Source organism: Platichthys flesus, chromosome 8, assembly GCF_949316205.1.
Source record: "Platichthys flesus chromosome 8, fPlaFle2.1, whole genome shotgun sequence".
Classification (NCBI taxonomy): domain Eukaryota; kingdom Metazoa; phylum Chordata; class Actinopteri; order Pleuronectiformes; family Pleuronectidae; genus Platichthys; species Platichthys flesus.
In genome coordinates, this window is record NC_084952.1 from 16,763,270 (window position 1) to 16,786,696 (window position 23,427).

The window sequence follows — 23,427 nt, forward strand, 5'->3', positions numbered from 1 at the left end:
GCTTTTCCGATATCTCAACATCAAGCAATTTGTACATTCTCAATAAACCCATGTTTTTAAAATGTTTTTAATTTATAGTTGGAAAATTACATCTTTACATGAGCCCATTCAGATGTTACAGGCAAAACAGGCATTTATGAGTAACCACAGGCACACTATGGGCAGACTTGTACTATGCTAGATAAAGCCACATGTAAAAGCTGTGGCCTTTGTTAAATATTGTCTTTTTAAACTTCATCAGCTTGAGGCAGTCTGCTTTACATAGTTACCAACCTGCGTTTGGTCATTATATGACAGATGAGTCAAAAAACAAAGAAAAAAAGTCTGGTAAGTTTTGGAGGATTTAAATATCTAACTTATGTACAGGTCATGGCTCATTTAAAACAGGGTTCCCATATTTCCTTCATGTCCCAATCCATTAACCTGTTCCCTGAAGTAGAACATTAGCTCTCCAGACCACATTGATTTATCACAGCAGTACCGAACCAAAACCAGGTCTGTGCTCGTCATCCACTGAAGGAGGCGTGTGTAAACTTTAGGCAAAGAGGTTGATGAATTAGGACAAAATGGAGCAAACATCAAGAAAAGAAAAGGGATTCACGCCATCATAGAAGTCTATAACTTCCTGTTGCATCCTGTGTGTATCTGTAGTTAATACAACCTGCCTTCCTCAGTTTCCCGGTTGACATGGACTTATTTAGGAAATTGTTGTGGTTTTGACAAAGCTATGCTACCATTTAATTAGGTGATTAATTAATTTGCTGTGACATCAACTGGTATTGAAAGACAATTAACTGTTAACTAGTACAGACGATGGAAAACACACCTCTCTCTCGCCAGGGATATAAAGATGAGTTCGAGGAAGGACTTGAAGAAATATTTATTTGATAAAATTCAAGATTTTCCAGGCTACTGGGAACCCTGTAAACACAACCAAACAAGGACTGGATGCTGGGTGGTTTTGATTAGTCCAGGTAATGATTTTATCTCAATAACCCCCTTGTGCATATGGCCATTTGACAAAAGTAAAATGAGAAAAGGGCAGAGGGTGGTTGGGCATTGAGGGAAAATGTGTTTCCAGGTAGAGGAGGTATGTCATCTATTAATCATCCGTAAGGTCCTGAACAAAAAGGACCTCAGAGCGGCTGAGTCCTGCCTCTTTCAGTGTGGGCGGGTTGGGTTGCTCCTCAGTCGGCAGGCAGGGCAAGACTCGGCGAGGGAAGTTTGTAACTATCTGAAACTTCTCTGGGGTTTCTTTCAATGAGAAAAGGAAGTCGTATATTACCTGAAAAAGAAAAAAAGAAACTATTCACCGAAGAACAGTATCTGAGAAGAAAAACTTAATTCACATGTGAGCCAAGTCTGTGTCAGATGAAAAAAACTTCAAATTAAAAAGGTGTCAAACCACCTTTGACAAGTATCAACATTATTAAGGTTGTGAATAAAATCTGTTTCATATTTGACAAAATCTTAACTGTATGAGAAAAATGGTCCAGGGCTGTCTGAGTATGGATGACTGTGGTACTCACCGTCAGAGACTGCCCAAAAAGGAATCGTCTCTCTACTCGTGTGTCATTGGGCAACTTGAACACTATTTTGACACTCTCTGGATCATCTGCAGGCGGCTCAGGAGGAAGACATTCTGACTTCCTCTCCTTCTCCTCTTCAAGTGTCTGGAGTCGCAACAAAATGAGACGACATGAATCAGAAAAGATTTTTAAATCAAAAATGATTGTTATTGTCTATATGTGTAAAGGCATCTTCAACGTAAAAAGAAAGTAAGACCCACTCTTCGTCTCCGCTCCTCAGCAAGAGCCGTCTGTAGAACCTTCTCCTCCTCTTGCCTGAGCTGCTCCTGCTCCTCCCTTTTCTTTCTGTCCTTCTCCTGGTCGGCTTGGAGGGAGGCCAGATAGGCCTCATCCTGCTGCTGCCGTAGCACTTGTGTCTGGTTCCTCTCCTCCCTGATTTTAAACATTAGCCATTAACTGCACACAAATCTGCACTGTTTGCTGACCTGAATTTTTCAACTTAAAAGTTTCTCAGTTGAGCATGTCTGTGTTTTTAATGTAAAAGAACCCCACATCATTTTCTATATTGGATTAAGTTGTTTGTGGCAAATATGCCATTTCAAAGTGTCCGTCTGGGAATAAAGGTAATATAGTGCTGAAAAGAAATATACCACACCGTGGCATGGTTAGCATTTTATGTGCAGTGTGACATTAAACAAAGTGTTTTGGGGTTTAAACTTCACAATGGGAATTAGGTCAGTTGATCCAGAAAGTCAAACATTTGAACTTCAATTCAAACATCTAGCTCCCAGTTTACCTTGCATTAGATGAAATGTCTAAAAGGAAAGCAGTCACTTATTATCCATCACTGACTTCTCTTACCGTTCAAGGCGCTCCGACATCAGATATGTTTGGTTGGCATCCATGATGAAGGTGAGCTGATTGATGAAGTCCTCCGGCTGAATCAGGCCCTCGAGCCTTCCCACCACTGTCATCTTGCGATCTTTCAGCATAATCATGGCCAGGAATGGATAGGTGTTCTCCCGCAATGCTTGGGACACTGGAACACACCCAGATATAACTGTTATAACGCAGTTTATTACTATAGTCGATCAGTTCACACACACATACAAATAAAGTCACATATTTATTATAATAATTTCTATAGTGCCATTCAAGGAATTCATATCATTAGCTGCAAACAGTTTCAGTTTAATGTGTCAATTTTTGTTCTCCAACAAACACAAATAATCATCTGTTCACCTTTCATTTTCTGTCATTATGTCGAAGAAAAGGTTGAGTTGTCACCCCTCTTTCATACAGTAGATACATGTGTGCATGCACCAACATGTCTGATTGCTACTAAGCATATTTTTCCTGATCACATTACACAATTTCAGAGTAACAGCTGATCTAGAAAAATGACAAGTTCAATAAGTACATTTGCGTACCTCTGAAGCCCTCAGGCTTGCTGGTTGAGCATGCCCAAAAGAGCATTTGTGTGTTGAGGAAGGTAACGACCTCTTCTGTACATAAGGTCGAGCTATGGAGAAACAGATCAGCAGCACAAATATTTTTACAGATAACATCATAACAACTTTTTTATCTGCACATGGCTAGAAAAAGATTATGTGAATATATACACAATTTAGAGTTTATGTGCCAAACCATTTAACCAGCAGAATGTGCTATGAGTAAAATCCAAAATGCACAACTGTACAAAACAGACATCCGGTAAAAGGAAACACTTCAGGTCATAGAAGTTTAAAAAAGTATTATACCAGCAAAACTCATTAGTGTCTTGATGATCATCTCCATGAAGGTACACTAATAGGTAGCGGAGCTCCCGTTTGGCATCATTCAGTGCCTGCACATATCACAGTGAACAAAATCACAACATGCTGCAGTTTATCTTTGCTTTATGACTGAACTTGATTCAAAATGTGTGTTTCTGCCAACATATCTCTGAACGTACCTGGCTGTATGTCCCCTGGTAAAATACAGGGTGGGCCCGACCATACCTCTCCTCAAAACTATGAATGAAGGACACAACGTCTCCGACAGGGTCTGTCACGCGACCACGCGGATCTGGCCTGACGAACCGCAGGGCAAACCTTTGGGATAAAGAACACTTGGACGGTCAATTACCATCCTCTATCAAGCAGCTACATGTATAAGTCAATGTGCTTGGATTACCTGAATATGTCCAGAAGTGTGTAATATGTAAATCTGAATGGTAGCATTATCAAGTAGTAACTCCATCCTAGTAATCCCTGAAAAAAACAGTCAATGCAGTTTTTTAAAAGAGAAATTGTGAGATATCAGGTATTTCCTAGGTTTAGTGTAATAACAATAAATTAGAAATAAAGAAATGACTCAGAGGTGAAACAAATCTAAAGAACCGAAGAGAAAGTGTGCAGACCTACCCTGGGTTGTGGCCTTGACACGATGTAACTATATACTCTATGGTCTGCTGTATTGACCTGTAATGGTCTGGATGGTGGAGGGTTAAACACACTGGGAACTCCTTCCTGCTCATTGAGTCTGTCTTGTACTGCAGCCTGAAACACATCATGATTAAGCCAGGAAAAATTGATCAAAGCAAGAAAGCACAGTTCCCATAATATATTAAGAATAAAGATGTAATACAGATGCACGGAAATACATCTGAGACTTTACCTCTATGTTCCAATTATGCTGCTCTAATGTTCGGCGACATTGGTCCATTGACTCCAACCCAGTTAGGTCCTGATAAACATGAAAACAAGTATGATTTAAGCAAGGGCTCAGCTTGCTCAGAAAGGCAAATATGTGAAAAGTTGAATTGGGTCAATTGAATGGTTGATTAACTACCTTTTAGTAACACAGCTGTCTTATCTCTAATCTAACGTCAATAAACACAGTAAACATGTTTAAACCAAGTAGGCTCATGCTAGCTAGCTCTAAAAAGTCGACCATCTATTTAATCGGAGACTTCGAGAGCTTTACAACGGCTACAGAGTCAAACGACAGGAAAGTTGCATCATTCACATCGGCATATACATGATAGTTTGAATGAACAGGTCCAAACACAGCTGGGAAACTTCGGTGACAGCTCCACCATGACTGCTGTGCTAGTGTGTACTCAGCAACTGTTTCAGGAAGCGTCAGTGGAGAGCTAACGTTAGCCAAGTTGACGTCAAGTCAAACAATATAAACAACACGCACCACGAGTGATGCTGATGAACCAAGTTGGAGAGGCTGTATATATGTGAGTAGGACACACGACGGTGCGTTTTGTAAATCCATCCATGGCCCTTAAACTGTGCTAACTTGTTAGCTACCTTTGCTAATGCTAGCTAGCTCCGCTAACGTTAGCTCTGGCTCCAGGAGACGGTTATGGTTTGTGGGTAACGGTGCCGAAGTTGACTGAGCAGAAAGCGCTTTAACACGCACAAATTATCCTGTTCATATTAACATCGAGTCAACGGGACAGTGTTGGCATGAGAAGTTTCCAACAGACGCGTGTTAGTGTTGTGTTGAGGCTGTCTACCTGAAACTGGAGGAGTTTTTCAGTCTGAGCCTGGGATAATTCTGGCTCCTCTGGCGCCGCCATCTTACCTCACCAATCATCCAGCAAGTCGTAACAACGTCAGCTGCCTTTTCCCGGTGTGGGCCCTGCTGCCGGGGCCTCTGTGCGCTACCGCCACCTGGCGGTCTGGATGTCACCACGCCTGCCAATGTTCAGGCGAACTGATCCGGACTTATAACGAGGGACTTAATAAGGACAGTAATATAGTTAGGGAAACCAGCTAATTCAATTCTAATATTAAAATCGGTAAATGTGCTGAAACAATTATCTGATTAATCAATCAGTTGATCAACAGAAAAATAATCTGCTGTTTTTGTTAAATAATTTGTCTCCTTTGTCTTTATGCAACAGGGATCTGAATATCTAAACTATCAATTTAATGGCATCACCTTTCTCAACATTTTGTTCTCAGTCCCATTGATGGAGATATTGCGAATATAGTCAGCTGATTGAATTATAATAAAAATAATTAATGGCTCCAAACTATTCAGTATTTTGAACAACTTTCCATGGTTAATGTTAGTTATCTCTTATTTAACAAATCAAAACAGAAGCATGATCTTATCAACGGTCCTGGCTCTGCCATCATTTCAAATATTGGTTGTACAAAAAATGCTTGATGTATAATTCATAACTCTCTCTGAAAGACTTTAAAGCAGAAGTTGTGCAGGCTGAAACTTCCTCCACCAAGTCTCTCTGCTGCTCTTTCTCACACACCCACACACACAAACCTTACACATTCTGTACTGCATGAGTGAAAATTAATTTATTTGCCCATTTGTGGTTTAAGTTCCGCAAACATTATCAAAACTGAAAAGAAAAACCCAGGTAATTATGAGTTGTCTGTCCGCTTATGTACATTTCACAGAGGAAAACTGGCAGAATTACAAACATCGTTTTTAATTGTTATCGTTATTTATCATTTAGCAAAATGTAGAGAGACATCATTTGAAAATACAGAATCTGCTTCCCAATATCCACTGTTGAGTCACTTTTTCCCCTCAACCATAATGATGTGGTAGCCAAACTTAGTCTTGACAGGAGGGTCTGTATAGACAGGTTTATCCATGGAGCTGACAGCCAGGGCAAATGCTGCATCCTGGAACGGTCCAACCATCGATCCACGTGTCATCCATCCCAGATCACCCTGTCATTGTAATAACAGTCAGTTACTCAATGCACCTGATATGAGTATCAATCCAGAAATAAAGTGACTGAACATGAGCAACAAATGTTTAACTGCACTGCAAACTGTATTCCAGTGCCTGAGAATACATTAATGTAGGTTTGGTGCAGAGATGTTTCAAAATAAAACATATTGGAATGCCTAACCATGAACACAGTGAGTCAAAAAAGTAATAATCATCAATCTTGAATTTATTACCCTTCAGGACTGATACTGAGGTTTCTGTCTGTATATCATAAACAGCATCTCCAATCCCATAGTTATAATTATAAGTATCATTGAAGATGACAGTAGTTTTGAAGAGCAGACTTCAGCAAAAGACAGTGTCTGAATTCAGCTCCCAGGGTAAACGACTAAACAAATACATACTATGGAACATGATAGAAAAAAATGTAATTACAGAAGAACATCACTGTGAAGTTCTTGATGGTATAATACATGAAGTCACTGGTTTGAACCTGGGTAAAACTGAACAACTAATTATAAGAGCATGTTCTCACTCCTTGTCTTGCTTTGTCTTCACTGTACTGTGATGCCACTTCACTGAAACGGACGCCAGCTTTCAGCTTCTCCATCGCCTCCATACATTTCCCATGTTTTTCACAAAGGATGTGTCGAACCTAGGAACACACAGGGTAAGAGCACAGAGAGACCTGCAGAATTAAACAACAGGTAGGAGACAGTAACTCTAGCTTTTAAATATCAATGGAGATGTTCAGCTTAGCAATTATATACGGGAGAACATTGCATCAGTGCAAGGCCTAAAAACATGATTACGCCGATGCAGGCCGGTAGTTAATGTTCACATAGAAACATCAGCATAGGGGACAAATATGACCTCAGTGGCTTTGTCCGTGATGTGATTGTTGGTGTCAGATGAGCAATGGTTACACAGTTCATAGGGTGTCACACCTTGTTAACATCATATGAGAAACATTGGGATTTGTGAATATGGGCTACACGAATAAAAATTGATTGATTGATCGATAACCACCTCTTACAACGTAAGGAAGGGGGGGGGGGGTTATCAATAAAATGGATGCTCGTCTATGCTTTTTATAATCCTTGAGAGGTGACACAGATATTTCACCTCACTCTTGTTCATGGTGACCCCCACTGTCTGAATGTCACGTTTCAGAAGATTTTTTACAGCAGAATATCTCGAGGTTGGCCACTTTGTCCTTATGTCAGCCATGACGTGCTCATGTTAAACGCTGGCGTGGCCGGGGTTTCACAAATATCGGAACACAGGGCCACAGTGGAATGTGACGTGATCGTGTCGACGTGCAGTTTCTCTCGTCCTGTGCTGGTGGGGAGATCTATAGATTATAATTGCCTGAGGTGTCAAGTGCACCGACACTCCACTCGACCACACATTCACACTGTCGCATGCTTCCAGTCATCCACTGTCTCTGTGTAATAGGAACTGTGCGGGGAGAGGAGGAGGGGGAAATCCCTCCTCTCACACGGAACCTCTGTAAAATCAAACGTTACCTTCACTGCGGTGCCTCCTTTGGCTGCTTTGTCTTTCTTATCCACGTCTGCGCTTTTTGCAGCTGCTCCTACACAACACACAGTTCAGCCACAGCGACAACACAGTCACGTTCAAACAAGCAGCACGGCATCATTCACTGGAAACATGTGTGACAGGTTTACGCTACAAGCGTATCAATGTTGCTGGATTTAAACGTAGGAAACACAAACACAGTGAATGTTCACTCACCTTTCTCACTTTTACCACCTTTACCCTTTGGAGGCATTTTACTCTAAATTAAGAGTAATTCACAGAACTATGACACAGAGAAAGACCACCATTCACTCTGTCTCTGTTGTCACATGCGCAGTTACCTGCGCAGAGAGCGCAAACCACTCTCCTTCTTCAGCCAATTACTGGTAGATTACAGTAAAATAATGTCCACATCGCCATCTAGTGTCATTCATCCATAAGGCAGTTCAATAAGTGGTGCATTTAAAGGTAATGTTTAAATACCAGATTCTTTAAGTTGTTCATTATTGGACTCATATTGTTAGAAGCACCGTGAAACGTACTATATATGAGAAAGCCTTTCTATATTATCTGGGCTGTTTAGGGTTAAACGTTTCTTCTATTCTTTTTTGTTATCTGTTCAATTGTGAAGCACTTTGTATCTGTGTTTTGAAAAGTGATATATGAATAAAGTTTATTATCACATTATAATTAAAAGCAGAGATGGGAGCTCACCTCTAATTATATCTTGAAATTGTATTCTTTCTACATTCAAGTTCATTTCAAGGTCAACGCCAGCCTATAATATTGCAGTCATTTATTTGTGACTGTCTTTTTAATGTGAGTAGCCGACTTTAAATGCTTTTCTTTATTGATTCATTTAGCAGGCAAGTAACATTACTTTTTCAGCATCAATATGCCAGAGTATAATAAACAGATTTAACACTCACACAACAAAATTACTTGAGAGCGTTAGAGTCCGGGGAACAGTGGGTGTATTGTATCAGGGCCCTGACAAGGGAAGGGGCCCCACCAAACCTTGAAACCTTCTGAACTTGCCACGGGATTAATAAAGTACCTATCTATCTATCTATCTAAATATTCAAAGGTTTTTTATGTTAGGTTATTTTCATTATTAACGCAAAAAGAATTATTCCTGTTTTTATAATAACCACATTCATATACTATTGCCTGCCTGACTATTTCTTGTTGATCAATATAGCTCGCCCCTTCTGAAAAATATGAATGGTTTTATTTAGCTAAGTTTTACAAGGCCAGCTTGGTAGCAGTGTTTCTGAATGGTTTGGTTTAAGTACGTATAACTACTACTACTACTACTACTACTACTATAATGTTTTGCTGGTTGATAAATAAAGCAGCGTAGTCTGGACTTTGAGAAGAATCCAGAGAAAGGGAATCAGCTGCAGGCATTTGTACTAAAAGGAGATTTGTCTACAAGTTTTATTGTACCTTTACAATGCTTTGTATTTTACAATGTTGTTACAGTTCTTACAATTTTGAAATGCATATAAGGACAATGTTTGTACTGTGTAGTAACCAAAATAACAACCATAATTACATTTAAGTAAATAAATAACAGATAGGGATGAATAATATATCAGGAGATAAAACAGTATTAAGTATTCTTATTAAACGCAAATTATCCAAAATGTAAGACCAGTATGAAAGACAAAAGAAATATGTATTTTTTTCTAAATTTAGTCTATGGATAAGGAACAATAACCATTTTATGATTATTATCATTTACATTTATCTGTAACCTTGAAACAGTTGTGAGCTACTGATAAATATATTTTTAGAAAACACAAAAGCAAAACAGCTTTACTCTCTAACTGTTCTCCAATTTCAGTGTCGTGCCAAGGTGGTTACCACGGCAACTGTACTCAACACAAACAGTTACCCAACGTCCGTGGACAGCTGCTTTCCTGTGTCATGTAGAGCCCTGTTTAACCTCTAGATGGTTTTACTTGTTTAACATGGAACTTTGTTCGACGGTTTCGGCCAAAACATGGAGCAGTATGAGCAGGTCCTGTGTTTGGGCCATGGAGGAGCAGCTGACGTGTTCCTGATGAGGCATGTGGAGCGGAGGAGCCTGCACGCAGTGAAGAGGGTGAAAGTGGAGGAGACGAGAGATGCAAAAACCCAGAGGGCTGTTCTCCAAGAGGCTGACATCATCAGGAAGCTGGAGCACCCTCACATAGTGACATGCAGCGACGCCTTTGTGAGCCCCGACGGTGGATTCATTTACATTGTGATGACTTACTGTGATGCCGGGACGTTAGACGACAAAGTAAAAGAGAGGAAACCAGGGGAGTTCTTCACAGAGGACACAGCACTGGGGTGGTTTGTGCAGGTGACCACAGCTGTACATTTTATACACATGGCTAAAATACTACACAGGGACATCAAAACCTCGAATGTACTGCTGACAAAGCAAGGTGTGGTAAAGTTAGGGGACTTCGGGATATCCAGAGTACTGACAAACACAGCTGATCTGGCCTCCACATGTGTCGGGACGCCCAGCTACCTCAGTCCTGAGCTCTGTCAGGATGTCCCCTACAGCTCCAAGTCCGATATCTGGGCTCTCGGCTGTCTGCTGTACGAGCTCTGTGCTCTCAGGCCTCCATTTGCAGCCTCAAACCTCATGAGTCTGTTATACAAGATCACCAGAGGGGAGTATGACCCCGTCCCTGACGTGTTCTCAGATGACATCTCCTCTCTGATAAAAGGGATGCTCAGCCTCGACCCAGACAACAGGCCGAGTGCTGCCTGTGTACTTAGCAGCGCCTATGTGAAGATTCACCAGGAGAACATCAAAGACACAGAGACTGACTCTGCTCCGGTGGGGAAGAGCTGTGACATAAATACAGTAGGTAAAAACTCCTCACTTGGGTCACAGGTCCTCAGCCAACCATTCTTAAGGGAAGAGAAAGAACACACTATCAGTGATGAGGAGGCGGATTGTGATGATTTGTGTGTCGAAGGAAAGAACCACTGTGACTGCCACTATCCTGAGGACTTTGATGAAGATGATAGTTTGTCCTCTGTAGAAGACTGCAGCGGAGACTCAGGGTCTCTGATGAGAAGCGATTCTGCCGAGCCCACTGGTAATGTAGTGCTGGACACATACACTGAAACATCTTTTAAACGTGGTTAAAGTCAGATTATTGCTTTAAGTTTAAGTGCCAGTACCACAGTGTGACAATATACTGTACTATTAAAGCAACACTACTTAACTTTTACTGAGCAACAGCGCCCTCTGCAGCCACACAAGGTGACTTTTCTGGGCTCTGTAAAACCGTTATTGAAGCTGTTTTGAGGCTTGGAGTGGTCCGGCTTTTTTCAGAGTTTGCATTTTACATATGGGACACGCAGCATGTAATCTATACAATTCGCTGTGGGGATCGCATTTTTTATTTACAAGATATCCACAGCAGTGTCGGCACTTATCGTCAAAAGCTCTATTGACATATTCGCTCACGTCTGTGTGTAGCACCACTTTTTGATCCTGAGATATTTGTTTTCTTTCTTCAGTTTTTCATCGGTCATGTTTTTCGAAAAATATCATCAACTCACTTCCAGTTTATCCTCCAGAGGATCTCCCGCTGTGTTCTCTCATGGGCTCATATGGATATTCTCCAGAGAAAGTCTAGAATAAGGTTTTCACTCTGGCATTTGCGTCATTGGGTGAGGCAAGAAAACGCAGAAACCTCATCGAGAGTCACAAGTTAGGGCTCTCCACAGAGAGGGATCCCTCGCATTATAATTATTATTATATATTACACAATTAAATTGTATTTTATTAATGCACCAGAGCATAAGTATCATTTCACAGTTGCAGATTGTCACCCCACCCCACTGTCTAAGTGCCCCTGAGCAAGGCACCTTACTCCCCTAACTCCTGCTCCCCAGGCCGCCGTGCATGGCTGCCCACTGCCCTGTGTGCCCTCCTGTGTACACCAGATGGGTCCAACAAATACGTTTTGAAGTAAACTTTAAGAAAATAAAGATTTTTGTCAGGGATCACAGCCAAAGCAGTTGGTAACAACTTGTTTAATCTTTAACAATGTAGTTTACTTATAAGCAACAACAGTCAACTCTCCCTTACTGCCAACATTACTGTGACAACATGTTCCTGTAGATTCATGCTGCACAACATCAGGAGAATACATCCCCTTCTCACCCAGAAGGCGGCGCAGGTTCTGGTCCAGGCCCTGGTCATCTCACCCCTAGACTACTGTAACTCCCTCCTGACTGGTCTACCTGCAACTGCCATCCGACCTCCGCAGCTCACCCAGGATGCAGCAGCTCGACTGGTCTTTAACCTAAATTCCCTCACACAACTCAGCTGCTCCGCTCCCTTCACTGGTTACCAGTGGCTACCTGCATCTGTATCAAAACATCAGTACTTGCGTACCGTGCTGCGAATTGATTGGGTCCAGTTTACATCCAGGACATGGTCAAACGTTACACCCCAGCTCGTTCACTCCGCTCTGCTTCTGCCAATCAGCTTGTTGAGCCCTCACTGCGAGCTAAACACTCATCAAAATCACGACTGTTTGCTGTCCTGGCTCCTAAATGGTGGAATGAGATCCCCATTGACAACAGGACAGCAGAAAGTTGATACATCTTCCGCCGCAAACTAAAAGCAAACACCTCTTGTGCAGTTTAGTAGCACTTAAATGGCACTTAATTATAGCACTTTGTAGTTCTGCTTTTTTGAAGATATTGTACTTTCTTGTTTCTTCTTCTGGGTTGTTCTGGGTTTGTACCCTCGTAAAAAAAAATCGCTTTGGATAAATGAAATGTATCAAAATCTGCCATAAAGTTAAATAAAAAACTTAAATAAAACTTAAGCATCACACAGTATCAATCATTACAAAATTATATAAAATGTACTGTATCACAAAGCACCAAGGTCCTGACAGGATCACTTTTTATTTGTATTGTTTTATCTTCATCACAAGATAATAACTTGTTGAAACAAGATAAATAACTTTGTTTCAAGGTAATAATAAAACTTGATTTGCTGAGTGCTCTCCATCACAGTAACTGTGTGCATTTGAAGTTGCATAATTTCTATTAAAATATCTTGTGTGCAGATGATGAAAAATATCCCCATTTGGGACTTAAGGGGCTCTGTAGTATTCATGTGTAGGCAACAAGTCTATTTATTACTTTGTTATTCACATTTGTGCCCTTTCATCAACATTTGGTAGTTTATCGATATGTTTTATGATCAACCACAAAAGCCTTCAGTCTTGGTATCTTTTTTTCTGGCACGACAGTGGCAATCACTCAGCAGGCTCTTTCTCTCTCAGCCTTTCAGGAGGTTCCTGACATTTCTGAACAAGCTGACTATCCAGATGACTTTGAGGAAGATGAGGAGAGGGAAGATGATGAGGATGAAGCAGAACCAGCCCCGGCTTCGGCTCATCAGCAGCCACATGATGATGATGGAGTGGACGAGTTTCTGCTCTGTGATGCTGGAGGACTGACCATTACGCTGAAAGCACTGAGGGAAAATGGCTGACAACATCACTACAGCCTTAAAAATCTCCCATCACAGCGGAGCACCATCTGAAATACAGAGAAACAGGAAAGGCATGGGGCTTTCTCTTTTGTGCCTGGAGTTTTACTGCTAAATGATGCACAGAAACAGATTTTAGCTCATTGCAGCTGTTTAGTGACGTAAATACTCCTGAAAGCAGTTTCTGTCTTGCATCATGAGAAGTTATGTAATAGCAGCATAAGCTACTAGTTGCTGCAACCACAAGGATATCAAATATAATTTACAGATTAACAGGGCTCCCAAATATTTAATTTGATTCCAAAAAGTATTATGCATATATGTTTCCATTCTTCATACTGTATGTACTGTATTCTCTCGATTTTCGTATCCAGAGTTTGTTATCTGTTGCTGCACATTTGACTGAAACTACTTTTCTTCATTTTTATCTTTGGATCAAAATGAGATAAGAGCACAAACATTCATGTGGTTATGACTTTGAAAGAAGTATGTGGTAAATTGACCTCATAATGCACATAATGAGAATTTTTTTTGCCAAACGAAATATAATGTTATACTATTACTATACCTAAGTCCAGAAGATAATTTTCCATATCTTCTTATATCCTTTTTATGCCTCTGCGCCGAAAACAGCCAGTGGCAGGAGGCATAATATTTTCAGGTTGTCCGTCCCATTCCTGGGAACGTGATATCTAAAGAAAACCTTCGGGGGTTTTTCCTTAAATTTGTTACAAATACTCATATGGAATCAAGAATAAATTGATTATATTCATGGGGTCAAAGGTCAAGGTTGGTCACAAAGTATGTTTTATATATTTATTGAACATGATAGCCTAAAATCAGCTTAATCAGCTAAAACTCGTTTATGCCAAATATTCCCAAAAAGTACTTTGTGACTCACACTGACTCACACTGACTCACACTGAGACACTAACACACACACACACACAGTACACAGCATGCACTCTGAAACAACACGCAGGTTAGATGTAAAGCAAACAAGATTTGAATGTGGCAAGCTCAACGGAAATGTAAGATTCATGTTTTATCAAACACGATCTCTTCCAAGTTGACCAAAGTTTTCGCCCAGTCAGCAGTCTCAGGTTCACCCACGTTGCATTGCTCTGAGAGATCCCAAACCGAGACGCACAAGGCTTTCCACGAGTTGATGCTGTCTGCACACATCACGGCAGAGGTCTTTTTCTGTCTCTCTCTACAACACACTGAGGTGAAACATTTCCCATCTGAGCAGAACGTCTAACCGCATTAATCATCAGTTCGGGGAGATGATGTCACAACCACTGTCCACAGTCTGAACCAAAAATGGACTGCTGAATGGGCTCTTGAGGTCACAGGGTCTCTACACCTGAACCTCTGCGTCATGTAATATACGGAGAGTTACATTTTCTGTCAAAACATTCGCTGTTTGAAGAAGTCACAACATAGAAACAATTGTGACAACTTCATGAATTGTGTGTTTCTTGGGGAATGCAAGGACAGAGATTATGTGAGGCCACAACGCCCAGGGGCCCATCATCTCTCATGCCCATCAAAATGAAAGGAACAGAGCGACTCTTGTGCAGACAGCTCCAAGCTCTATCGGCCCTCCTTTCGGCAGTAGTAAAATTGTCAAATCTACTAAACTAAGTCAAGATTAAACTGTGGAACTTCGTCTCGGAATCGTCACAGCTGACAGACTTTCTCTCTATGAAAAGATTCCCCAGCTTTTCCCATGAGCAACAGTGATGTTCCTCTCAGTCGTCCACAGAGTAACACCTGCAGACTCATCTGATTGCTCAGCTACTGATGGTGTTACAGACAAGAGCACCCCAGTAACTTCCATGATGACAGATACACACTGTTTTAACCACAGTCACACATTGTGATGCAGCGTGAGTCAGGAAGTCAAGCTCCACAAAGATCGTAAGAGATAGAGCAGATCACTTTTAGAAGAAATGTACTTTTTTTTTAAATAAATAATCTGTATTAATTATATCTTGTGTTGAGGTTCAGTTCAGTGTCAAGTTATTTGCGTCCTGCCAAATTACAACATACAGTATTTGGACTTGGCAGGGTTGAGACCATATAATATTATGGGAGAAAGCCAGCAATTCACACAATGAGCAACTGCTGGGAGACAGTGGAAAGACAAACCTCCTTTTTAACAACCATTCTTGGCCACACGTAAAATCAACTAAACTAAGTGACTGAGATTAAACTGTGGAACTTAATCCTGGAATTGTCACGGCAGAGCGGAGATATTATTTCATCCGTTTTAGGACTATGTGAAAAAAGTCCTCTGTTGTGCCCATAGGAATAGCGATGTTTTCCTCAGCTATCTGCACACTTGTCTAACTACTCATCCACTGATGGGGTTACAGGAAAGAGGTTGTTGCTCGTTTTTTCCACTGCATTCCAATCCCATCCCCCACGACTCTGGCTCCGGATGTACGTGATAGTAGTATTGTTGTTGAGCTGTTCAGTCAGATGTCACTTAATTGTTACATTAAACAGTAACGTAGTATCATTGCCATAAATGTTTGGATACTGGCCTTTTTTCAACCTATTAAGCCATTATTTTACTATTCAAGAAATTCAAATAACTGCAGCCCTGTCCTCAGAGCAGTCCCACACTGCTGTTGCAAACACTGCAGATTAAGGGTTTTGACACTGATACAAGTCTGCGGTGGACTGAATTTATGTGACCTGCAGTCAACAGTGAAGTTTGAGATTGTCACCTTGAATATGGCTGTTGAGAAAGAAATATGTGGTACAAGTGTTTTTTTTCTTTTAGTCCATCAGTTCTTGTTGAGGTCAGATGTTTCCACCTGCTGCACACTGCATAGACTTTAAGTCCCAGTCTTAGCTGCTTGACTTTAGTGACCAAATGTAACATTATCTATCTTCAATGGGCAAAGTAGTATTTAATGTCTGTCAGTAAACTTTAGACTTTTCATTACCGTGGGAAATTATCACGCAAATTTATTTTCCTCTCCTAGTTACTTTGTTGATCACTGGTGACGGCTTTGTGCGGCCTGGTGCACAGACAGCTGCGGAGACCTTGTGTTTTTTTATCTCAGCCTGCCTCATCTGTTTGTTTGGCTGGGTGGACTGCAACAAAAACGCTGCTATCCCCTCTCTGCGAGGAAGAGCAGCAGCAAATGTCCTCATTGTCCACTGTGGTGGCAACGCCATGGGGAGGTCAGAGGCATCAGGCTGGTTAAAATGATGGAGGAGGACCTACACCAGTTTCACCTCCAGCATCCTTCAGGCTTTGATCGCTGACCCAAAGCTGTCCTGTAACTGTTCGAAGTTTACAATGGCCTTACAAACTTGGGGTTTCTCTGTTATATTTTGTCCAGATCATGCCAACTACGACACAACAAGCATAACCTCTTTTTAGCATTGTTAGCCCAACTGGGTTTCTGGCTAGATACCTAAACAAATGTTAGTTCATTAGCAGTTGAATTAACATATGTCGTGGCCTCCTCTTCTGTCCAGCCCCATTTTTACCCTCCACCCGTCCCTAAGATGCCAGTAACATGAAGAGTGTAAGCGCTTGCACTTTGTGTCCAAGGTGCATTGAGAAACTGTATTTTGTGATTTGAAAATTTAATTGAATATAAATAAGATAACTATGCTATATACTATAATTTAACAAAGCCTGGAGCACAGACTTCTCTGTAAGGACAATTAACTGTACAGCAAGACATACTATTTGACCGATATTTGCATGAAAATATCAAATTCAATGACTTGAATTAGCTAAGACAATGTATAGCAACTACAAACAGGATGGCACACATCTGTCTCCCAAAGGGGAGACCCTAAATCTAAAAATTGAATAATCCCTCATAATAATAAACTTCAGTTCTATTTTTTATGTTTTTTTTGTTTTGCCTTTCAAAATCACTAAGGTCTTTTTTTTCTATTGGCATTGCAGAGACTCAATTCATCACATTATTGCTCAATGAGACGCGCTTCAAGCTGATATTATACAGCGTGACATGGCCTGTGGCTAAGGTTATTTTCCCTTATTAAGTTTCTTTAATTAAGTCATTGAGAGAGAACTTAGTTCTCTCTCAATGACCACAGTTTAAGAAGGGGGATATCCCAACATGCAAAGATAGAACAAATAAAAATAATCTATTTCATCATACATATATTTTAGTCCACTGTTTCAAATCAGAAACTATGAGCTCACCTTTGGTTAATAATTACGTTGTACTTTTATACGAAACCATGACAAAATTTTTCCTGACCACAGATACTGACTTGTGAAAAATGTTTTCTGAGTTAAGGAGGGGATGAGGTAGAGAGGGGTCTCTGTACTTTCTATTTACTTTGCTCTTGATTGTGGTTCATCTGGTCAAAGACCCCCTCTGAAGTTGTTTGTCTTTGTATCTTGTAAAAACTCCAATACAAAGGCTTAATATCTCTAGAAACAACTTATGTAGATTATGTTATTGTCAGATCTTATTGAAGAATAAAGCGAAGCTTGTTGGAAAATCCTTTACCATGAAATTTAGAGAATTTAAGAACATTTCAAATGGTCTCACGTAAAATTGAACATTAGATAGCGATCAAATCTTTGACTGATCATTTGTATTTCCAGGTAGGTGGAGGATGCTGACATCAGCGACTTCCTTTTTCTGTGTATATAAAGAATGGGCAGAGACACATCACATCAGTAGTCACACTTAAGACAACCAAAAGAAGCTGTGAAGGAAGAGAGAGAGAGAGAACGCGAGAGAAAGAGAGAGAGAGAGAGACAGAGAGAGAGAGTGATTGAGATCACTGCAGTATGATTAAGTCTGTGTTTGCCCTTGTTATCCTGTTGCATTTATGCTACATCGCTGAGTCAAACTTCAACCTGAACATGGAGATAATGGATAGACTTAAGCAACTCGATAAACTCAACAAAGAAAAAAAAATCATTTTCACATCTGTAAGTATCCACACTTCATTTGATTTAACGCTCTCATGTGTCTCCTGTTGAATTCTTCATTCTTCATGACTCTTCATTTCATCATCTGTCAATTAAAGTGGTCACCATTACTAAGTACACTAATGATATTAAATTCTGTTCCTACAGTCTGGCCAACTAGAAGCGCCAGCGCCAAGCAATGTGGTGAGTGTTGTACCTTAACTCGAGTTGAGTTTGATTCAGGAGGCATGCACCCTGTTAACGATCTCCTGTGATTTGTCCACATCAGACTTCCTGTGTGGGCTTGTTCACCAGGCTGCTGAAGGACCTGCTCAACAATGTTGACGTGTCTGAGGAGTACACAGTTTTTCTCCAAGAACTTAAAGCAAACCTGAAGGATCTGGAACCACAACAACAGGTGAGCCAACCAAAACCCCAATTTTAAAAAGTTACAGAGCTCTGAATGTTGCATCAATACTGGGTATCCACATGAGACATAACTCCAAACCTCTTTCTGTTCTTTCCAGATTGACGGCAAGTGTAACAGAACGAACGTAAACAGTACGAGGGTCTTCGGGAGGTACATTTTTTTCCTCAAGAAACTCAACAACCAAAAGAAAGGATGAAGGTTCTCGTCTGTTTTCAGCTCTTCAGCATCACTTGTTAATAAGAGCCTTCTCGTAAATTAAGGAGACCAGTGAATGTATTCAATACACATGTTTATGCAGTTTTAAATTCAAAAAATGTCCTTGTATTTATCAGTATTATTTATATTTTTATTCATTAATGTATTTATTTATTTATATGCAACTTTTTTACTCAAAAATCTAATAGGATGTACTTTGAGTCAGACAAAGTAATTATCACTATGTGAAAAACATTATTTCTGTTCTGGAAATGTTGTGCTGCCTTCTTGAAATAAATCAATCACTTTTCACGGAATGCTTGTAAATCCTCTTGAACTTGCTGCTAAGTTTTGTTTGGATTATAAAGATAAAAACGGTCGAGCAAGTAGGAATAAGTTATATTAAGTAAAAAATACATTAAATAAAGCAATAATGCATAACTGAAATCAAAATAGCCTTCCGATACTTACAGAGTCTACTGCCATGGTGCGAGGGAAGATGGAGGCAGAGGTGGTGGAAGTGAGGCGGACACTATGTGAAGTGCCTCAAGGTTCCCCACCACCTTTTTGAACCAAATGTGTGAGGCTCACTGAGAACATATAGAGAAGTGGCTAAAAAAAACTGGCAGCGTAAGAGAGAGCTGAAGTGAATCAACGTCCATTTGGTCTGTACTACCCACTTGGGGAACACCAAGATCTGACACGTTTGCCTGCCAGCACACGAAAAAAATCACACAAACTTGACCTTCACTTTCAAGGTGCATGAAGCAAAGTCACTCGAGCAGCACCTGCCATACACAGAACAAACACAAACATGCCCACAAGCTAAAACATGTCCCCCTAATATTAAAACGTTTACAAGCGTCAGAGTAGATTAGATCTGTTTCATCACATTTCACTTGTCTGAATAGCAGAAGTGACTCAGTGACTCATCACATTGTTAGAGGAGTAAGATTAGTAGAAAACCTGTATTTTCAAGAAACTGGAACTAACAGCACATGCAGCAGCAGCAGGCTCTGTCTGGCACAAGAGCCTTTGAACCGCACTATATGTGAGTCAGAGGAGCAGCAGCTGTAGCTTTGAACATTGACAAGTTGAGAGAGACAGGAGACAAGTGGGGAGAGACGCTCTGTAGAAGGTCCACAATGCACTGCAGGTCGCTCTTCTATCCCTGGTCTCACCTCTGGCCTTTGAACTCTGGACCCTTACTGGAGGCAAAGACTTGTATGCCCTCAAGGCACGGAAGCACTCACAGAAAGAGACCAGGGAAAGGACAAGAACAAACTGTCATCTCATTAAATCATGAATATCAATTATCAAACACTCGTTATAAATCAGAACTGCTGATATGTTACTAATGTGCTGTTTTTTAGGCCACTTTGAGATGTTTTTTGGAGAAAAAATGTGAGAAGGCATGATTGGGAGACAGTCAGTTTGAAGTTGAGGTTATAGCTTTATACATTTAGGGAGAGCACACCACTGCTGTGCTTGTCCATTCACAACAAGGCTACAGCTAGCAGTCGGCTAGTGAACCTTTTAAGCTTTTGATTTCTGTGTGGATTATATATGAACAAATTACATATTACAGTACAAGTCGTCAGTGTTGTGCATAAACGAACGCGTTCATTGAACACATTCACTTTTATGAGGACGATGAACTGAACGCAACTCAATGACAAATAATGAATTTGAATGATGAACACGTTCATATTGTAGCATCCTTGCGTATAGACGACAGGAAACTTCTCTCTATATGTGTAACTTTATTAAAGTCCAGCGAACACGACACACTTCTTTTTCGGAACTCCGACACTCCTGTCATCCACTACTGTTTTCTTCACTCCCCTTCCTCATTCACCCTTGATATGCCAGCTCATCAGCCAATGAGGGCCTGCCATCCCACAAAACCCTACAGCCATTGTCCTAGAACTGTCACGTGCCCCACCCCTACCTGTTCACTGACCCTCAGGACATTTCAATACTTTTTCCTCAGGAGAGACACTGTCTAAATCGAATGCTTGCACCATGTCGTTGCTCAGTGCCCGTAACATGTCCGTGATGTAGCCTAACCTAAACCAACTAACTCGACTTCGCCCTACGTTACCCATAACTCATGGCACACATATGCAGACCAAACAAGCAACATATTCTAAGTGTTTTCTTCTCCCGCCAGTGTCTCGGCTCCGAACCGTAGTAAGGAGCTCAGCTCACTGGTCAGGGCCGGCCCTGCTAATGTTGGAGCCCTAGGCGAGATTCCAAATTGGAACCCCCAACATACAAACGCAAACTGTCATGCAAGAAATTTTGGACTGTATACAGATGCACCCACAGGTAGACAAATTTGTAAGCTAATAAAAAAAATATATATATACATACTGATAGCATATCATGTTGTCACAAATAACCATTAATGATGTCCACAGTCGGGGTTGATTCTTACCTTTATATTGTTCTTTCTTCTCCTCCTCTACTTTGCGGTGCTTTCTGAATTGTGCACCTGATAATTTAATCTTTTTTTGATTAATCTTTGACTCTAACCGCAGTTTATCACCACAGTGTGTACGTCAGGGACACACCTGAGGGTGAAGTGCAAATTCTGTGCGAGCCGCCGCCTGACTGTTCACATAGGGAGCCATCCAGGAGGATGTTTTAGATGCTGGCTTGCCTGTCCAAGGAGCCACCGGTGGTGACATCAGCAAATGTCCCTACTATGCTACCGAAATGAGTAGGTATTTATACTTCTCTTTGTAGGTATCGTGCTGCTATGAGGAACTGTTTTGAGGTGATATAAAGTGGATTCACTTGGTCTGACATTTTCGATCACATCTTTATAAAACACCTCATTAGCTTCACACAACAAACCCTTTGGGGGGAAATGTTTTTTGAGAGAAGATTCCAGATTCATTCACTACACTGGTAATAAAACCTCCACCCATTTATCAGGGAAATGTCACCAACATTAAAAATTATTAGAAACACAACAGGAAATTAAAAGTAGAACTTATCAATTCATTTATTAAAAGCTAATTTTCCCCTGCTAATTATTCTATAGGGCTTTTATATTGTGTTTTATTTACATTGCATATATTGGTTTATTTTTGTTGCGCACTGATTGTTGGTTGTACATCAAATTGCCCTTGAAGGATATTAAAGATTTCTTTTATGGACAACTTTAGTTAAACACAAGCTGCACAAACCAGGCAAGAGCAGCAGAGGAACCCAGCAGCCAGCAGGGGGCAGCCACAGGACATCACATGGAAACATTAGCAGCAGACTGTACTTCTGATCCTTCCTCATAACGATTAGCAAGCGTTGCGGCCTAGTCGGTAGAGCGATGGCTCTTTAACATGAAGGGCCAGGATTTAAATCCCACTCTTTCCAATCTTTAAGCTGAACATTTACTGAACTCTTAAAATTGGTCAGTATTTCTCCTATTAATTGCAAAATATGTTACACAATGTAAATTAAATATAATAACAGGGAATTTTTTTATTTCAAATACAAAATAAAAAAAACTGCGTGCGCAATTCCTGCGCAAAGGGTTTGTGCGCAGGATGTGCGCAGTGGGCTTCTGCGCAGAATGTGCGCGCGCATTTTATTTAATTTAAATTTATTAAAAAAATATATATATTTAATTTTATATATAATTTTTTAATTAAATTTTTCATCATCATCATCATCATCATTTCTCCGCGCTGGTTCAGGGGTAAATGATGCTGGTCTTCACAGGGGACTGACCTACACAAGCCTGTAGCCGCCACCCCCCCACAGGAGATTATGTGCTTGTGTGGTGTGCCCGGACATCCCAAGTATTTAACATGGGCGAGGAAAGGAGGTGGACCGCTTTTCGCGACACTTTTTACGGCGCTTCTACCTCCGGTGCGTCCCTGGTGTTGGGGGATGATGGTGTGACGTAACTTTATTGTTTTACATTGCATGTGTCACGTTATGATAGACCAGTCTCCTGTGCCGCCCTCACGGCAACCACCTATGTAGCCTGCACCAGGACCCGCCCCTGTCACTGTTTATCTTGGCTCACTGTCTGGCCGGTAACCAGCCGCCAGGACCGCTCCGTGAATAAGGAGGAGGAGATGTTTCTTTACTTGGAGTGCGGCCACTTTATATCTTGGATATACAGCAGGAGCAACACTCTTATCACCTCTATGTGGTTCGTCACTTCTCGTTAATATACACACACTTTTAGCGTCTTTTCCCACAATACCCAGGTTCACAACGTCACACACTACAAACTTTCCTTAAAGGGGCAGGCCTTTCCTGCAACACAACAGCTCTCGGTATCATATACAGATGGCAAGAGAAAGCAGAAATGCAGACCCAGCAACTACATCCGATGCACCTTATTATCTGAGGGATTTTTACACACTGTCTGATAAAGATTCCGACAGTAAAGGCAAGGGGTAGCGATGGATAAGGTTTTCTTTAATAAGTTAAGTCTTTCATTCTCACTTTCCACCTTAAAACTATGAAATGAACTGAACTATGAACTAGTTCAGAATTGAAATGATGAACTATAAACGTGAACTATTCATGTTTACGTGTATGAACTGAGCTT

General features: G+C 40.8%; 3 protein-coding genes across 4 annotated transcripts; 1 reads left to right on the plus strand and 2 right to left on the minus strand.

Moving 5' to 3' along the window:
• Positions 1–51: 51 nt before the first annotated feature.
• On the minus strand, positions 52–5,186 carry faf2 (Fas associated factor family member 2). The gene is made up of 11 exons (XM_062393247.1): positions 5,041–5,186; positions 4,188–4,256; positions 3,935–4,069; positions 3,705–3,781; positions 3,484–3,622; positions 3,290–3,375; positions 2,960–3,051; positions 2,391–2,568; positions 1,790–1,961; positions 1,530–1,673; positions 52–1,285 (listed from the first exon to the last, which is right to left on the minus strand). The coding sequence occupies exons 1-11, from the start codon at positions 5,101–5,103 to the stop codon at positions 1,103–1,105; spliced, it is 1,338 nt and encodes a 445-aa protein (XP_062249231.1). The 5' UTR covers positions 5,104–5,186; the 3' UTR covers positions 52–1,102.
• Positions 5,187–5,830: 644 nt separating this feature from the next.
• Positions 5,831–8,146, minus strand: pin4 (protein (peptidylprolyl cis/trans isomerase) NIMA-interacting, 4 (parvulin)). Of its 2 annotated transcripts, none has more exons than XM_062394485.1 (4): positions 7,989–8,146; positions 7,760–7,827; positions 6,766–6,885; positions 5,831–6,226 (listed from the first exon to the last, which is right to left on the minus strand). In XM_062394485.1, exons 1-4 carry the CDS (start codon positions 8,023–8,025, stop codon positions 6,068–6,070), a joined length of 384 nt encoding a protein of 127 aa, XP_062250469.1. In that variant the 5' UTR covers positions 8,026–8,146; the 3' UTR covers positions 5,831–6,067. The 2 variants fall into 2 exon arrangements, with proteins under 2 accessions (XP_062250469.1, XP_062250470.1); XM_062394486.1 differs by having other exon boundaries at positions 7,760–7,821; positions 7,989–8,138.
• Positions 8,147–9,709: 1,563 nt separating this feature from the next.
• On the plus strand, positions 9,710–15,900 carry nek12 (NIMA-related kinase 12). Its single transcript, XM_062393174.1, has 2 exons — positions 9,710–10,879; positions 13,094–15,900. Exons 1-2 carry the CDS (start codon positions 9,781–9,783, stop codon positions 13,303–13,305), a joined length of 1,311 nt encoding a protein of 436 aa, XP_062249158.1. The 5' UTR covers positions 9,710–9,780; the 3' UTR covers positions 13,306–15,900.
• The last annotated feature ends 7,527 nt before the right edge of the window (positions 15,901–23,427 follow it).

What these genes read in the sequence shown, in the direction of transcription:
- nek12 (XM_062393174.1), top strand. Translation starts at nt 9,781, where the DNA reads ATGGAGCAGTATGAGCAGGTCCTGTGTTTGGGCCATGGAGGAGCAGCT. An exon ending in CGATTCTGCCGAGCCCACTG is followed by an intron (nt 10,880 to 13,093) that starts GTAATGTAGTGC and finishes TTTCTCTCTCAG; the next exon opens with CCTTTCAGGAGGTTCCTGAC.
- faf2 (XM_062393247.1), bottom strand. Translation starts at nt 5,103, where the DNA reads ATGGCGGCGCCAGAGGAGCCAGAATTATCCCAGGCTCAGACTGAAAAA. An exon ending in ACACTTCTGGACATATTCAG is followed by an intron (nt 3,623 to 3,704) that starts GTAATCCAAGCA and finishes TTTATCCCAAAG; the next exon opens with GTTTGCCCTGCGGTTCGTCA. An exon ending in CAAGCCTGAGGGCTTCAGAG is followed by an intron (nt 2,569 to 2,959) that starts GTACGCAAATGT and finishes GGTGTGTTCCAG; the next exon opens with TGTCCCAAGCATTGCGGGAG.
- pin4 (XM_062394485.1), bottom strand. Translation starts at nt 8,025, where the DNA reads ATGCCTCCAAAGGGTAAAGGTGGTAAAAGTGAGAAAG. An exon ending in AGGTGGTAAAAGTGAGAAAG is followed by an intron (nt 7,828 to 7,988) that starts GTGAGTGAACAT and finishes TGTGTTGTGTAG; the next exon opens with GAGCAGCTGCAAAAAGCGCA. An exon ending in AAGACAAAGCAAGACAAGGA is followed by an intron (nt 6,227 to 6,765) that starts GTGAGAACATGC and finishes TTACAATGACAG; the next exon opens with GGTGATCTGGGATGGATGAC.